Here is a 17,230-nt window from a genome sequence, read left to right on the forward strand (position 1 = left end):
GGCTGGGGCCAGACCCTAAAGCTGGCAGCTGGCGGAGGCTGGGCTTGCGAGGGCTGCAGCTGCGGTTGCAGCCTGAGCAAAAAGCACCTCGTGCCGTGTAGGACAGCTGCGGTCAGGGGCCTGAGGGGGGCCAAGGGCAAGCACGCAGGGCTTTCCGTGATTTGTTTGGGAGCATTTCCCTTGTGTCTGCAGAGCCAGCACCTAAGGGTGCTGGTTGCAAGGTGTATGTGGCTGGCTGTCATCCCTGGAGCGGAGAAGACCAAACAGGCAGGTCTCTGCTGTTTTTTGTTTTTTTTTTTTTCTACCTTTGGGGCCAGGCCTTGCAGCCCCCGGTGCTCCCAGGCCCTCGCCCCAGAGCCGGCAGCTGCCTGCACGTTTCTAGGTTGTCCCCACGCAGGACGTGTGGTTGTAGTGCCGGCAGCACTGCGTCAGGCACAGGACGCTCTCCGCCAGGCCGGCCCAGGCTCCCGTGAAGGAGAGCGTCCCGTTCTCGAGCACCGAGCTGGAAGGAGAGAAGCACGGTCAGGGCGAGCTCCTGCCTCGCCCCTGCACCCCCGGGGCAGGGCCACACGGCTCCGGGGCCCTTCACACCCACCTGGCAAAGAGCTGCTTACAGCACACGTACGTGGTGTAGCTGGTAGAGCTGAAGTTGGCAGTGCTGAGGAAGGTCACGCAGTCACCCACCTCCGTTGGCACATGCAGGAGACCTGGGGTACAAGGGCTCCCGGTTGGGACTCTTGAGGGACCGTGTACGCAAATCCCATAACCTGAGCATGCTTGGCTTGCAAATCCTATACCCGGGGCTGTGCTTGCCACTCCCATGCACCGTCCCACCTCACCTCCTGTGACGGCTGCAGCACCGACCCCAGGGGACTCCTTGCAGCGCCCCAAAAGCTGCCCCTGAACTGTCCCCAGCCCAGGTGAGGCCAAGGGGCCTCAGCAGAGCTACTGGGTTTGGGGACCCCCTGGCAAAGCCGTGAGGGGAGAGCAGAGGGTTTGGTGGCCCTGGCAGAGCCATGGGGAGGAGGGTCCGTCCAGCCCCAGCCCTGCACCTGCATTTGTAGGGATTGGCAGCCCTTTGCCTGCTCCTCCCGGGTTCTTTATGGCCCTGCTGGCGGTGGGCAGGGACCTACCTGCCAGGCAGGCATTGAGCATGGAGACGCAGATGCCGGTGAGCAGGGCTCGCAGCACGATGGAGGCTAAGTCGCCCTTGCGCTCGGGTACCATGGAGGCTGCGGGGGGCAAAGCAGAGACCGGGGCGAGTCAGAGCCTTGCTCCAACTCCGCCCTGGGCTGGGGGCAGAGGGACGTGCCCCGTGGCTCCAGCCGGCTCTGCCACACAGTGCCCTGCCCACCCCAATCCCTGGTGTCGGGGCGGGGGGGACGTGGTGATCCCAGCCAGCGCTCGGCATGCTGCCCGCCTGTCCCGGCAGCAGCGGGTGCTGGCAGAGCGCCCTGCCCACCCTGCACCCAGGGGTGATCCGCCAGAGCCCTCAGCACTCTCGGCACCGGAGTCTCCGCTCTTTGCCCCGTGGCACCTGGGCTCGTGGGACGTGCACGCGCTCATGCCTGTGGGTGCGGTGCAAAACCGCCGCTCTCACCTCATGCAAATCCTGTTTCTTAGCTGCGTGCTGGCAGCAGAGACCGAACACGGAGGCTTGAGGGCAGCAAATTCCTCCTGCCCCAGCTGAGCCCTTGATCCTGGGCCCAGGAAGCATTGTGCCCAGGCACCGAGGACGCGGGTCACACTCACCCAGGCCTCCCAGCATGATCCCAATGGAGCTGAGGTTGGCAAATCCGCAGAGCGCAAAGGTGGCGATGCTCTCCGATCGCTCCTGGAAGGCAGAGTGGCAGGGGATGGTCACCTCCGCCCAGGAGCAGCCCCGGAGCACCCAGCGCTGAGCACCATGTCATAGCTCCCAGTCCAGCCAGACACGATGGAGGGAAGTCCCCCACCCCAATCCTTTCTCCTTCAGCTATTTTGGGGAGTGAGGATGCCGGCGGTGGGCAGCCTGCCCCTGGGAGAGGCTGGGCTGGTGGGACAGGGGCGGCCCTGCAGCACCACGGTCTGCCCCACCAAGGAGCAGGGTGAATGGGAAAGAGCTTCGCTGCCTCTTCCAGGACAGCCCCGTACCCAGCAGTTAGTGGACAGCCAAGCCTGGTTGGCCATAGGTGCCCTCCCAACACCGTCTTCCCCCCCGCCTGCCCCATTGCGGCTGGCTCCATCCCTGCCCTGTGCCCAGCAGGGTGGCAGATGCCCCTCACAGATATCCACTGCTTCCGGCTCCCGTCCCACTCCTCCAGGCCCGACAGACGGTTCTTCTTGTACGTGGCCAGCTGCTGGTACGCCACGAACTCGTTCAGGAAGATCTTGATCCCCAAGAGCTCAGCCACCAGCGGCGAGTCTGCCCAGTTTGCCCCCATGAGAAAGGCCACGGGCATGAGGATGTAGGAGCAGATCACCTGCGAAAAGCATCCCAGAGGGGAGCAGCTCAGAGCTTGACCATCTGCATAGGCCCTGGCTTAGACACCCGCTGCCAGCTTTTGCCAAACACCCAGCAAGGGTCTCAGCAGCCCACCTGAGGGCGTGGGGATGTGTGGGGGAGGCAGGATCCGGCAGCCCAGACCACGGGGGATACCTGGAAGGAGAGCCCCTCGATGTCTACCATCTCCCCAGACCAGCGCAGGGCAGCGTTGATGAACTCCAGCACCGCCAAGAAGGCGATGAGGTTGGCCGCAATGTTGGCCACGAGCCCCACGGAGGCAGCAGCCCCGTTGCTCGCGGCTTCCAGGATGTTCCGCTCCTCCCTGCGTGAAAAAGGACCCCGGTGGGCCCCCGTGGCTGGGCGTCCCCTGCGCAAGGTCAGCTCTCACTCTGTGGATGTCTGCACACCACAGGCTCTCCCAAGCTCGGGTCACCCGCAGTCTCCACTCGTGCCCCCAGACTGCCCCCATGGCTTCCCCGCACTGGCAGGACGGGCGCAGCCCCACTCCACCATCCCTCTCCTCACACTCACCCACTGGAGAGGTGGATACTTGCTTTGCCCTTGAACTTGGACTCTTCCACTTCGGGGTAGACGAGTTTGGACATGGCGAGGGCGCAGGGCGCAGCCATCACAGAGGCTGCGATCAGTGATGCTGCATCTATCTGCAATGTGCAGACCGTGGGCTTAGGCACCTCCGTGCAAGGCTGCGCCCCGTGACGTGGCACCCCACAGCACCCCAGCACGTGGCTGGCACCAGCCAGCGATGCCCAGAGCCGCTCAGGGCTCTCCGTTTGCTTGGGGTGGGAAAAATGCCTCTGTTTTTCCCTTCTCAGATGGCCGCGGCACGTAGGGCAGCTTGCCTGGATGGGGGCATTGCTGGAGCTGCAGCGATCGTGGCCTCGGAGGTGATAATCTCTCCTCCTGTTTGACCTAATCATAATGATTCTTGTCCCTTCCTCGTCCCTTTTTATCAGTATCAGAGCAATAGGTTGTGCAACATTGCGAACTTCTACCTGCTGCCGAAGAGCCAAGCTCCCAATCTCACCCCTCCCCTGCCCGCCAAGTGGCAACGTCTCATTTCTCTGACCTTTCACCCTTGTCTCCCCATTTAAGGAGACTAATTAATGTTTAAATAGCAGGAGCTCAGCCAGCAGGTCAAGGGGAAGGTTTATTCCCCATTACAGAGCACTGATGAGGCCACGTCTGGACACTGTGTCCAGGGCTGAGACACTGATGGACTGGAGAGGGCATCTCCGGGGGGGGCAGGGGGGGGCACAGGACCGCCAAGGCGATGCTGGAGGAGTGGGGCTTGTTTGGCTGCGAGGAAATAGGGCTGGGGAGGGTGGTGGGGGTGGTGGAGTTGCTGTTCCCAACTGCTTAAAAGGGAGTTGCGGGGAAGAGACTCCACAGAGGAGCCCAGTAAAAGGGTGAGAAGCAGCGGCACGGTTTCAGTGGGGAAATTCCAGTCGGATATAAGGAAAGAAATGTTCCCCGTGACCAAGGCACCTGTGGGGTGGACCAGAGAGGTGGGAGCAGATCTCCATCCATGGGGATGTTCACCACCAACCTGGACAAGGCCCTGGGCAGCCTCTTGGGTTTTGCCATCACCTCGTTTGGGCGTGAGGGTGGATCAGAGACCCCCAGAGGGTCCTTTCGGGGTAAATTACCCCATGATTCAGCAAGATTTGCCCCGCTCGCCGTGCAAGGACATGCAGTGGGGGTCCCACGGCGGGGCCTTCTACCTGACAGGGCTCCAGGGTGCTGCCCAGGCCAGCAAAGGTGAGGCTGGACGTGGAGGCACCCTGCCCTCCTCCTGCTTACGGAAGGGGACCCTGGGGCACCTGCTGGGGGTCTTCTCCCACCCGCTAGTCCAGGGCGGTTCTTGCGTGCCAGGACCCCACAGCCATACGTCTGCTCGTGCGCTCACCCCGAAGGATATGTAGGCACCCATCACGCTGCCTGCAATGGTAGAAAAGCCACCAGTCATCACAGCGTGGATTTCTGAGCGGGTCATGTCTGCAAGGTACGGGCGGACGAGCAGCGGGGCTTCGGTCTGCGAGAGAGAAAACCCTGTTGTCCTTGAGACGGGGCCACCCAGGGCCGAGGGTGTCCTGGGAAGGGAGGACGAGGCCCTTCCTTCAGGGCAGGCTCAGCTGCAAGGGCTGAGGGTCTGGATCTCCTGTCCAGGACCTTACCTGTCCCACAAAAATATTCCCCGCCACGCTCAGGGTCTCAGCGGGAGTGGTGCCCATCGAGACCTGAAGCAGCCAGGAGATCTGGGGAAAGAAAAAGCCACCATGTTCACGAAGGCTCCTGGCACCCTGCCACCCACCCCATGGAGCAGGACACTGTTTGGCCCTCAAGCTGCACAGAGGGGGGTTTGGGAAGTGCCTCCTGACCAGGTAGAAACATCAACTCCAGGGTTGGGCTTTCTCAGGAGGACATGCAAGAAAGAAAGGGGTTTGCGCCTGTTCTTTTAAGCAGGACAAATCACCCCAAATTAGCCCCATGCCAATTTTCCTGGGACATCCCTCAGCTGATGACAGCAGTTAGAGAACCCACCAGGTTCTTCTGCTTTCCACCACCATCCCAGAGTCAGGTGTGAGGCCCTACCTTGACAATGAGCCACTGCATGACACCAAGGTAGTAGAGGATGGACATCACACAGCTGAAGAAAACAACGATGGGCAGAGTCTGCAGGCAAGGCACCAGGGCACAGGGTTAGAGGAGAGCTGAGCAACACATCTAAGTACGCTTGGGGACCAAGCCCCACCCCCCCGCCTGGTGAGCTGGGCATGGCGTGCTATTGCATAGCCAGCCCATACTATTGGGGTGCCACAACGCCAGGCCAGGCTGGTGGGAGTAACAGGGACCAGTGCCAACCCCCCATGGCACTGAGGGGGTTCATGGGTGGGTACAAAGCCTGGGGGAGACCCATCCTTGAGCTGGTTGAGCTTTATTGCAGCAAAACCAGCTGCGTTCGGCTCGGTGCTCCCCAGGACGCAGCAAGGCAGCCAGACCAGAAGAAAACCTGGCTCTGCCTCTCCCTCCCCACACCCCGTTCCCCAAGCTGACCTGAAATGCAAAGACTTCTTCAATGAGCGTGTTCCCAAAGACGAAGCTGGAGCCAGCTGTGGTGTAGCCCAGGAAGAACTGTAAGTGGAGAAGTTACATGGTAGGATGGAGATCTCCATTAGCTCTTTCCCTGGCGTCTCTCTTCTACCTAGCCCGGGCCTGCACCCCCAGCCCTACGGCTCACTTCATGACCCCTCCAGAGAATGACCCTCTGAAACCTAAGCTGAGGACAGTGGTGGGCTGTCTCCAAGCCACAGGACACAGCTCCAGCCTGCAAGGGAGACCACACCAAAGGGTCTGGGCTGCCGCAGAAAACCAGGAAAAAGCTGGCTTTTCTCCAGTCCCAAACTAAAACGTTTGTGAGCATGAAGTCCCTGCAGGTTCTCCGCCCCGTGCCACCCTCTGCTCCTCTTGCTGACCCTGGGGAGGGAGCTACACGGAGGGTGCAAGCACAGGATGGCGTGAGCAGATGCAGTACCTGGATCTGGTCACCCAGCCACTGGAAAGCTTGGATGCCGGGGGTTGTTCGGAGGACGAGGAGTCCGAATAAGAACTCCAAGCCAAGACCCAAGAAAACGGGTCTCCAGTACACCTGGGGACCAAGAGCAGAACAGGGACTGAGATGGTAGCAAAGCCTACAGACTTCCCTCTCTGGCTTCCCACCCCTTTGACAGCTGCACATGGCACCCACCACTACACTGTGCCCTGGGTGGGGGTCAGGGCCATGCTAATACAGACAGTCCCACCGAAACCCACAAAGGCAGGCCGGTGATAGAGGAAGAAGAGGAGTTGGTGGGACTCAGGAACTGGCTGGTGGAACGTAACCTGCCGGGCTTACCCGGGAGGAGAGGAGCACAGAGATCTCCTGATGGTTTGACTGGTAGTACAGACCTGCTAGATGAAAACTTCCCGCTCATTAACCCTTTGGGGGAAGCAGGTGGAGGGATTGCCCAAAACAAAGCAGGTTGGGTAGGAAGCCACTGGGACTTCGATTGCTTCCGCCCAAATCACCCAGGGGACCTGAAGCTCAGGCCCAACCTCCGCCCCCAGGCACTCGAAGCTCAGGTGTGGGTCAGGTCCTGGGTCTCTGGGTCTGACCCACTATGAGGGACACGGTGGAAAGGAGGAGGATGGAGGCACGGTGGGGGAGCCCTGGGTTGAGCAGTGGGAAGGAGAGCACTGAGGTGGCTTTGGGGCTCCATCCACCCGACCAGCTGGGCTCCCCAGGCTGTGCCCAGCTCTGCCCAGGAGCCCTGCTGGGCTTCTGCTTCCTCCAGGGAGCTCCAGCGATCAGGGGATGCCAGTGGGAAGGAAACACTTGTTCCCCAGTGCTGGGTGGCCACCTCCTGTGAGGGGACCAATGGCCAAGCCACACCTGAAACACATACTGCGCCATGGTGCTTGGAGCAGGCAAACAGGAACAGCACCAAAAAGCAGAAGCCAGCTAAGGAGATGAGCTGCTCTGGATTTTGGGAGGTGTCCAAAATCAGCCACGGGACCAGGCCTCCCACATGGGCCACCACCAGCAGCCTGCAAAGGAGATCCCAGACTGTCACAGAGAGGATGTCCCCATGGGGAGGGCAGCTCACAAAGGGCAGGAGCAAATTGTGTGGGAGATGCCACCATAGGGTCCATGCAGCTGAAGAAACCTGGGGCTTGGACACAAATGAGAGGTGTGAAGAGCCATCACGCTACTGAGGTAGAGTAGCAAGACATTTCTGTCACGTCTTTTAAGTGATTCCCAGGCTGTGCCATGCCTCATCATTCATGAGGTGCCTGCACGGCACTAGGGCATGTGCCCAGCACCACCGGCTGTTGGTCACGCTGGCAGGGCAGCCACGGGAGAGGGGACCTGGGTGCTGGGGGGGATCTGGCCCTGCCTTTTCCCGACTCACCATTTCAGCCACGGCCAGTACTTTAGGAAGCATTTCCAAACGGGGCTGAGGAGCAGCAGTACCTTTGCCCCACAGTGCTTCTTGAAGAGGCTCCAGCAGATGAAGAAGACAACCACAGCAGTCATGACAACCAAGGCAAGGGCTCGCTGGAAGTTCAGCCAACAGGCCGCAATAAAGTAGCACAGGTAGGCTGGGGAAGGCACACTGGGGTCAGAAACGTGTGGGTTGTAGGGGCACGGATTCATAACGCTAACCGGGGCCAACAGTGAAGTTCATTTCCTCCAAATGTCCTTCCCTGGCTGCCCTTGAGGCTCCTGTCTGTGAGTGAGGAGGACTTAGGGGGCACTACCCCAGCAGCCAGGCTCACTGATGACATCTGCTCAGCTGTCTGGGGGCACATGGAGCGAGAGGAAGAGGACAGCAAACCCTTGGGGTAGGTGGAGAAAGGGGAGGAGGACAGTGAGGTGCAGGTAGCCCTCATGGACAGGAGTGGTGGGGTGAGCAAGGGGCAGGCAGTGGGGCTGGTGAGAGTGGATACAACCTCCACAGGGGTGGCCGTGCCCAGTGGTTGGAGGCTGGCGGCATGGCCGGCCAAATGGATGTGGAGATGGGATTTCAGTGCCAGGAGGTCCTCACCTACTCCAAGGAGCCCCAGGATGACCTTTCTCAACACCTTGGCATGAGCCTTGCAGAAACACTTTGCCTTGGACGCCGGCTGCAGGGCCTTCCTGGGGAGAGCCACGTGCCAGAGGCATGAGAGGTGCAGAAGACGGCTTCTGAAGATCAACCCAACCCAACTCAACCCAACAGAGCCGTTGACTCCTGGAGGTCGTGCGCAGCAGCAGCAGGGTGGTATAGGTGTGCCACGGCCTCCAGCAGCCCTGCTGCTCGCTCCCAGGAGGAGTGAGCTGGCCTGTCATGGCAGGGGAGACCCCACCGCACGCCCCAACGCCCCGGGCACCGTGAGTGGAGGCTTGCTCTGGGTGGCTGCTGTGGGGACTGAGACCTGCAACTGCCACCCTGCAAAGCCATACAGAGCCATCAGGCACCGTCCACGCTATGTGGCCAATATGACCCTACTCTGCTCCCAGATCAGGTTTGGCTCTAGGAGAATCGCTGGCCCAAGGACTGCAGACTTTCTACGACCACTGGAAATACCCTACACGTGCATCTCCAGGGGCTATCCTACCTGCAGTAGGAGGACAATCTCCTTTTCCATCCTCTTCCCCTCTCCTCCTTGCTCTCACCGCATGGACTATCACATTCCTCATAGATTCTCTCCTCCCCCTGGAAAACATCATTAGCTGGAGCACCCTGAGCTGCTCCTGCATCCTGATGGGAGGGGAAGGGGGGACTTACCACGGAGCTGAAAGCTGGGTTGTCTGCGCCCTTCTCAAGGTTGTCCAGGGTTATCTGGTTTTCTTCCATCTCCAGAAGTGCTGCAGCTTCAGTGCATTAGAGAAACAGCACTGCGAGGGACCGACACTGGCTGGGGAAAGACAGGATCACATCTGGGAAGGACAAACATCCAACAACGCTTTTCAGTTTGGGGTCTCAGTGGAGAAAGCCCTTTGTGGTAGGGGTTCAGAGCAGTTCCTGCACCAGCACATCAAAGGACCATCCCATGGGGTCCTCAAGCCATGTGTCGGCTGGTATGCCGACTTCTTTGTTCTCCTGTAACTCTGGGAAGGTCTTTGCTCTTCCGTGCTTCTAAGGAATTGCAGGAGAGGATTAGAAGCAGCAGGGAGAGCGGGTACTCCTCCTCCAAGTTGGTGGCAGTGGCCATTGGCCTCCCAGAGCCCCTTTGCAAGTGGGATTTGGCAAAAACTAAATGTGGCTGCATCCCTCATCGAGAGCTCATGGGGCAACCAAGTGAGATAAGGAGGAAGGTCCTTTCACGTTGATAACTAGTACGGTGCAGGAGTGATGATGGGCAGGATGAAGTGGTAGTTTGCATGGGGACTGGTCCTAAAGGAGGATCATACTGGGAGAACTGGTCCAGTGAAGCCAGAAGAACCAGTGTTATGCCAGGGCAGGAAGCCTTGGAGCATCCCATTTGGACACCGTCCCGGTTCCTCTACCTGGAGAAGGATGAGCAGAGAAGTCACAGAGAAGGCAGCGATCGGCTGTAGGAGCACTTCTGCGTGAGGCCGGAGGGAGCAGGGGGATGTCCTTGCTTTGGAGGAGGTTCGCCGAGGTCTGCATGGAGAAGGTGGAGGTCGCAGGGTCACCGCCTGCTTCCCACACGCTGAGAATTAGGGCCCACGGAAGGGAGCGACCCAGCCCCGAATGAAAGGAGCGGAGGTGAGGCGGTTTGGAGAACATCGCCCTCGGCGTGGCGCCTCACGGCAGCTGAAGGTGGCGGTGGGCTCCATGGGCCGCCGAGGGGGACCACCGCAGCCCCCTGACCCCCCCATGTGCCCTGGGGCTTATGGCTCCCCGGCAGCGAGGCCAGACCAGGGCCCCAGACCTTCTCCAGGGACTCCAGCAGCCCCAGTGCCACCCCCCCCGCCCCCCAAAGCTCAGGGCCCCCTCACCGTGACCCTGGCAGGGATCAGGAGGACCCCCCCGTTCCCTACACCCACCACCGTTTTGGGGATACCCTTCCGGGACCCCGCTGGGCTCAGGGACCCCCCCAGCACCCCCATGCTCAGGGACCCCCCCCGGGACCTGGCCTCCACCCCTCCTGGGCTCAGTGCCCTCCAGGACCCGTGGGCTGATGCCACCTCCACGACCACCCCCCCCCCGCCCCTCAGTACCACCCCCCTGCCCACGCATCTCCTGTCTCGGCGAAGCCTCATTGGCTGTCCTCCACTTCGAGGGCGGGGCCATATGGACAGGCAGCCAATCAGTGGGGCAAGTAGGTGGGTGACCACCCCCCCCCCCCGCCCCACATCCCCCATGTCCCCACTTCCCCCATCGCGCGCCCCGTGTCATCGTGCCGTGACCACGACCAGCCCCCTCGCGCCCTCCCCGTCCCCCGTGGACCCCCACGGCCCCGTGGAGCAGCGTGGCCGCACACCCCTCTGCCCCAACCCCCGCGCCCTGTCCCTGCACCCCACGCCCTCACACACCCCACGCCCCCCCCCCCCGCCCCACGCCCTCACGCCCCCCTCCACCCCCCCCCCGCCAGCTCTCCCCCCACGCCCCGGCCCCCCACGCTCACCCGCCAGCCGCGCAGCTCCCGGCCCCGCGCCCCGGTTACCGATTAACAGCTCGGTCCAAAGAGCTGGGCTGGGCGCTGCGGGGCCGGGGCTGCCCCCGAGCTGAGGAAACCCGATGGCACCCCCCACCCCAAGTAACGTTGCACCTGGGGGTTGAGGCATGCCCTTTGTCTGTTAAGATTATTTGTTGGGACATGCCCTGTGTTTGTTGGGACATGCCCTGTGTTTTGCTGAGACGTGCTGTTTATCTGGTACCGTGGGAGCTGCTAGGGGAGGGTCGGTGCCGGGGGCTGGGGGTGGGGGGATATGTTAAGGATTTCTCGGAACTAACTGTACTATTCCCTCCCTATCCCCGGGATTGTGCTACATATGGACCATTCTACGTAATAAAAAGGAGCCGCTTTTCTCTCCAAGCCGTGCGTGCATTTGGAGGAAATGATTCCCCCGTGCGCCCAGCGCTGAATAAACATACCTGCTGTATAACCTTCCTGGTTCTAAAGTCGTGATTCCACTCCTTATTTTGGCGACCCAGGTGGGACTCTCTCTGCTCGGCTGCCGGAACGACTGAGGAGCGGACGTCTTAGCCGCGGCCCGAGAATTCTCGGAGGAACTCCGCTCCCAGCCGTTCGCTGCGGGAGCAGACAAGAGCCATCTAAACTGCGGACAAAGGTGTGTTTACGGGGTGATGGGCTGCTGGTAAGGCGCACGGAGCCGTCTGGCGCACAGCGTAGTGCCAGGGTGGGGTACCCAGTCTGGTTAAGGCACCCGGGGAAGGGCTCTGTCTGGAGTGGTAGCAGGAGCGAGGGACGGGCTTTGGGAGACTGTCAATGATTGGCATATAAGAGAGAGTTTGCCGGGAGACTATCAATGATTGGTATATAAGAGATAGTTTGCCTTCTGTAATGAAGTCCTGCCGGAGCATTCCTGCTGTGCCCTGGCCAGGAATCTCTTATTAAGGGCATTGCGCAGGACTTGTGGGAATCTCTCCTCAGGGCAGGAGGGCAGTACACAAGTGAAGCCCTGGCACGGACCCCTTATTAAGGGCAGTAGGCAAGCGGGATAGCTATCATTCATGTCATCTGTCGTAACCCGTGGGAACTGAAATAAGTTTTTGCATCCTGTCCCGTGCATCGTGTGCTGATTCGCGTTAGTCGGTTTTGTACACGTGGCAAATGGTTAATGGTTTATGATTTATGCTACACACGAGCTTGGCTGTTGTTTCAAATCGGTGCTTTCTGTGGCGTGAGTGGAAAGCGTGGTGGGCCCTTTGCGTGCCCGCAGGGTGTGAGCGAGAGGCAGCGCAGCCGCGGGGCGAGTGCGGAGTTCTGAGCCGGCGCTCCGTGTGCTCCGCGAGGAGAGCGGCCGGGGGTGAACGGAGCAAATGAGACTGATGTGCTGAGTCGGATAGCCTTAGCTGCTGGTGGGGTGGTAGCTGGAATAATAATTGCTGTGGTCATTTATCGCTGTTACTGTGGTAACATATCGATTTCACATAAGATTCAAGCGGGAACAAAAATGGGAAATACCCAAGGTAAAGAAATCCTAAAGAAAAGCCCTTTAGGATGTATATTAGCACATTGGAAAGACATCGCTGGGTCTAGGGGCACAGAAACTAAAAAGACCCTTACTAAGTACTGCAATCAGTGGTGGCCACTTTATAAACAGGAAAATGAAGCAAAATGGCCACTAAATGGGACCCTAGACTATAACACCCTTCTACAATTAATGTTGTTCCTAGAAAGACCAAAGGGAAGTAGAATTTTTAGTGGATACAGGAGCAACCTATTCGGTCCTTAATCAGGCCTTGATGCCCCTAGGAGAATAATATGTTATGGTAAAGGGAGCTACTGGCCAAACTGAGAAAGCCTATTTTTGCAAGCCGCTGAAGTATAAATTGGGAAAAGAAATGGGTGTTCATAAATTCTTATATTTACCGGATTCGCCCAAAGCCCTTTTGGGAAGAGACCTCCTGGAACAATCGCAGACCACAATTAAGTTTAAGAATGGGGAAGTTACTCTGCAGGTAAATGATCAACAATATGTACAAGGAATGAGTTTACTTTTAACAGATCTTCCAATAAAAGGAGAAATCAGCATGGAAATTACTGACCAGGTATGCCCAGGAGTATGGGCAACAGGCGTACCAGGGCGAGCTAAAAATGCTATACCAGTTATAGTGAAATTGAAAGAGGGACAAAAGCTGGTAAGGATAAAACAATATCCTCTAAAGCGGGAGGATTGGGAAGGTATTCAGCCCATTATTGAAAAATTTTTGGACCAGGGATTGCTGAAGGAATGTGAATCTGCCTTTAATACCCCTATCCTTCCAGTGAAGAAACCAGATGGATCTCACCGGGTTGTACGGGACCTGAGGGCAATTAACAAAATATTCGAGGACCTATATCCTGTAGTGGCTAACCCCTATACCTTGCTTACTACCATGACCCATGAATTAACCTGGTTTACTGTTCTAGATTTAAAGGATGCCTTCTTTTGCCTCCCTCTCCACAAATCTAGCCAGAAATTATATGCTTTTGAATGGGGAAATCCCCAAAGCGGCCATAAAACTCAATTAACTTGGACAGTGAGTCTTTTAAACTTTTTGGCCCTGCAGGGGTGCCGGGTCTCCCAGAAGAAGGCGCAGGTAGTACAACAGCAGGTTATTTACTTGGGCTATGAGGTGAGTGCGGGGGTCCGTACCCTAGGACAAAGCCGAGAGGAGACAATTTGCCAGACACCACAGCCCAGGACTGTGAAAGAACTACGCACCTTTTGGGGCACGACTGGGTGCTGTAGACTCTGGATTTACAACCGTGGACTCCTGGGGAAACCTTTGTATGGCCTTAGCAAGGCATGAGCGTGCGAGAACAGACCGAGATGGACCCCAGAAGCGATCAGGGCCCACACAGACTTGAAAAGAGCCCTGATGTCAGCGTCCGCGCTCGGACTCCCAGACGTGAGTAAACCTTTCCTTTTATTCTCGCGTGAGAAGCAGGGAATTGCTTTGGGAATCCTGGCCCAGGACCTCGGGCCCTATCGAAGGGCTGTGGCCTATTTCTCCAAGCAATTGGACGAGGTGGCAAAAGGGTGGCCAGGGTGTCTCAGAGCAGTGGCAGCTGCTATCCTGAACGTCCAGGAGGCTCGCAAGTTCACCTTGGGCCAGAGAATCACCACGCTTGTCTCTCACACGGTGTCGGCAGTCCTGGAAGTTAAAGGTGGCCACTGGTTGTCACCACAAAGATTCCTGAAATACCGGGCTATCGTGGTGGAACAAGACGAAATATAGAGATAGTGGTGACTAATATTGTCAACCCAGCTTCTTTCCTAGGTGGCAACCAAGGGGAGCCTGTGGAGCGTGACTGCTTAGAGACTATTGAAGCGGTGTACTCCAGCCGCCCAGACCTAAAAGACACCCCGTTGGAGGGAGCCCATGACTGGTTCACAGATGGAAGCAGTTCTATGGTAAGCGGCACCCGATACTCGGGATATGCGGTCACAACAACCGACAGAGTTCTGGAGTCTGGGCCGCTACTTGCTGCAACCTCGGCCCAGAAAGCAGAAATAATTGCCCTGACAAAGGGCCTTGAGAAAGCTAAAGGATTGAGAATCAACACATGGACCGATTCTAAATATGCATTCGGAGTGGTGCATGCTCACGGAGCTATTTGGAAGGAAAGAGGACTCTTGAACTCTCAAGGGAAAACCATCAAGCATGCCACAGAGATTCTGAAACTTCTGGAAGCCGTCCAATTGCCAGAAAAAGTGGCTATCACGTAAAGGCACACCAGAAAGTGTGGTCGGCCACAGAAAGAGGTAATGAGTTCACGGACAGAGAGGCGAAATGAGTGGCAGGAGCGGAACAGGTAACTGAGGGAGCACTAATCTCAGATGGTAAGGTCATACTGGAGGGAAAACCTCACTACAATAAGGAAGACCTTAAACTTATAGGGGATATAGACGGGGAATATAACCAGGATGGATGGGCCGTTGCTCCACAACAGAAAATCATAGTTCCCTCACACATGATATGGGCAGTAGTTTGAGAGGAACATAGAAAAGGTCATTGGGGAGCAGAAGCATTTCCTTGCAGGACGACGAAAGCTCGGGAGGTCACCAAAGTCTTGCTACAAGAAATCATCCCAAGGTTTGGTGTACCATCAGTAATGTCCTCAGATAGGGGCCCACACTTTATATCAAAAATAGTTCAACAAGTGAGTTTACGACTAGGGATTGACTGGCAACTGCGTACTCCCTATCGGCCTCAATCGAGTGGTCAGGCAGAGAAAGTGAATCCCTTGATCAAACAGCAGATTGTGAAATTGGAGCAGGAAGCAAACTTGGCTTGGCCACAGTCCTTGCCTCTGTCTCTTTTATGGATCAGAACAAGACCCAGGGCCAAGGAAGGGGTGAGCTCGTTCGAAATTCTATACGGGAGGCTGTATTCTGTAAAGATGGGAACATCATCACAAACAGGGGAAGAACAATTGAATGGGTACCTCATAGAGTTGAGCAGACAACTCAGACAGATTGAGAAACATGTATACAGTACAAGAGGCAGGGGACTTGATGGGCCAGTACATAAGGTATCGCCTGGCGACTCTGTATATGTAAAGTCTCTTGCAGATAAGACCTTGGAACCACAGTGGGAAGGACCATTCCAAGTGCTGCTGACCTCCTTCACAGCTATCAAAATCAAGGAGCAGAATGCCTGGATCCATCACTCTCGGGTGAAGAAGGCTCCTAAGTCTCAATGGAGAATCGCCCAAGTCCAACCAGGAAAATTATTTTTGTCTCGGTCATAATAGTAAAAGAATTTACTACTGGAAAAGAAAAGGGGATTGAGCTAAGGAAACCCGATGGCACCCCCCACCCCAAGTAACGTTGCACCTGGGGGTTGAGGCATGCCCTTTGTCTGTTAAGATGATTTGTTGGGACATGCCCTGTGTTTGTTGGGACATGCCCTGTGTTTTGCTGAGACGTGCTGTTTATCTGGTACCGTGGGAGCTGCTAGGGGAGGGTCGGTGCCGGGGGCTGGGGGTGGGGGGATATGTTAAGGATTTCTCGGAACTAACTGTACTATTCCCTCCCTATCCCCGGGATTGTGCTACATATGGACCATTCTACGTAATAAAAAGGCGCCGCTTTTGGCTCCAAGCCGTGCGTGCATTTGGAGCAAATTATTCCCCCGTGCGCCCAGCGCTGAATAAACATACCTGCTGTATAACCTTCCTGGTTCTAAAGTCGTGATTCCGCGCCTCACCCCGGCTCCTCCCGGGGCTCACACCCGGGCGCCCACGGGGAGCCCCGCGGGGCTGCCACGCAGAGCCCAGCGCCGCCCGTGACAGGCGGCCCGGGGGCGGAGCCGCGGCCAGCCCGCGTGTGCTGGGAATCGTTTTTTTTTTTTTTTTATTTTTTTTCGTGCGAAACTCTGGGAGTCTCATCCCCACGCGCGTATACCCAGCTGCTACCTCCCTGGCTTGTTTGTTTTTTGTTGTTCTGTTTTTTGTTTTTTTTTTTTTTTTGGTTGTTGTTTTTTTGTTGTTTTTTTTTTTTTTTTTTTTTGCACGGGGAGCGGTGAAGCTCTGAGGGTGCCGACACCAGCGATCAGCAGGAACGGGTTCAGAGATCACCGGGGACGGCGCCACGGGACGCGCGGGGTGCCCACGCGCCGCGCGCGGTACCCGTTCGCAGCAGCGCCCTTCCCCCCGTGGATTCCACCCCGCCCCGCCTTCCCCAAAGCCGCCGCCTTTAAATTCCGTCTCGGGGAAGCGTGGGGGGCCGCTCAGCACCCGCTCGCGCCGGTCCGTGCGTGGGCAGCGAGGAGTGAAACCCTGAGCGGGGATGGCGCGGGGCTCCCTCGGCCCGCCGCCACGCTCGTGGGCAAACACCGGCGGGTCACGCGTGGGCGGGGGGCACAGAGCAGGGCCCCCCCCCCCCCCCCCCGCCCCGCCCGCCGTCAGCGCCAAGGGCCGCCGCGCCGCGCCGCTCGCCCAGAGCCCCGGTAGCGCGCCGTGATCGTATAGTGGTTAGTACTCTGCGTTGTGGCCGCAGCAACCTCGGTTCGAATCCGAGTCACGGCATCGCCCCGGCGGTACCACGGCACACGGGCTCCGAAACTTATTTTCGTTTTTTTTTTTTTTTTCTTTTTTCCAGGTTTTTTGCTTTTTTTTTTTTTGTTTTGTTTTGTGTTTGTTTCATTTTTTTTTTTTTCCCGACACCCGTCAATTTTTTTTTTTTTTTTTTTTTTTTTTTTACTTTCCCGTTGCGCCGTTAGTTATCCGCCCGGCGCCCTGCAGAGTCCCCCGGGCGGGGAGAGCACGGCCCCCGGCCCTTCAGCACCCGCGCCCCGCCAGGAACCGAGCCAAAAAAAAAAAAAAAAAAAAAAAAAAAGTGAAATGTCGGCTGCGACGTGGGAGTAATAAAAAAAAAAAAAACAAACCCACAAAACTACGAACTAAAGCGCTTAATGGAGTCGTCGGAGAGGTTAAAAAACCGAAAATAAGTTTCGGAGCCCGTGTGCCGTGGTACCGCCGGGGCGATGCCGTGACTCGGATTCGAACCGAGGTTGCTGCGGCCACAACGCAGAGTACTAACCACTATACGATCACGGC

General features: G+C 57.6%; 1 protein-coding gene and 2 non-coding genes across 12 annotated transcripts; 1 reads left to right on the top strand and 2 right to left on the bottom strand.

Annotated features, from left to right (window-relative positions):
• Positions 1-286: 286 nt before the first annotated feature.
• On the bottom strand, positions 287-15,945 carry LOC104360559 (sodium/nucleoside cotransporter 2). 10 transcript variants are annotated; one of them, XM_042804357.1, is made up of 20 exons: positions 15,833-15,945; positions 11,092-11,248; positions 9,537-9,654; positions 8,815-8,966; positions 8,645-8,742; positions 8,092-8,183; positions 7,456-7,645; positions 6,949-7,090; positions 6,039-6,152; positions 5,561-5,638; positions 5,099-5,179; positions 4,681-4,761; positions 4,413-4,538; positions 3,017-3,147; positions 2,639-2,807; positions 2,265-2,462; positions 1,753-1,834; positions 1,134-1,232; positions 596-707; positions 287-502 (listed from the first exon to the last, which is right to left on the bottom strand). In XM_042804357.1, exons 4-20 carry the CDS (start codon positions 8,881-8,883, stop codon positions 379-381), a joined length of 1,986 nt encoding a protein of 661 aa, XP_042660291.1. In that variant the 5' UTR covers positions 8,884-8,966; positions 9,537-9,654; positions 11,092-11,248; positions 15,833-15,945; the 3' UTR covers positions 287-378. The 10 variants fall into 10 exon arrangements, with proteins under 10 accessions (XP_042660291.1, XP_042660293.1, XP_042660290.1 ...); XM_042804359.1 differs by lacking the exon at positions 11,092-11,248; XM_042804356.1 differs by lacking the exon at positions 15,833-15,945 and having other exon boundaries at positions 11,092-11,309.
• A 682-nt stretch (positions 15,946-16,627) lies between these two features.
• Positions 16,628-16,699, top strand: TRNAH-GUG. The gene has a single exon. It is a non-coding gene; the product is annotated as a tRNA-His (tRNA).
• Positions 16,700-17,158: 459 nt separating this feature from the next.
• On the bottom strand, positions 17,159-17,230 carry TRNAH-GUG. Its single transcript has one exon. It is a non-coding gene; the product is annotated as a tRNA-His (tRNA).

This window comes from Tyto alba, unplaced genomic scaffold (assembly GCF_018691265.1).
Source record: "Tyto alba isolate M040663 unplaced genomic scaffold, T.alba_DEE_v4.0 Super-Scaffold_41, whole genome shotgun sequence".
In the NCBI taxonomy this organism is placed as follows: Eukaryota; Metazoa; Chordata; class Aves; order Strigiformes; family Tytonidae; genus Tyto; species Tyto alba.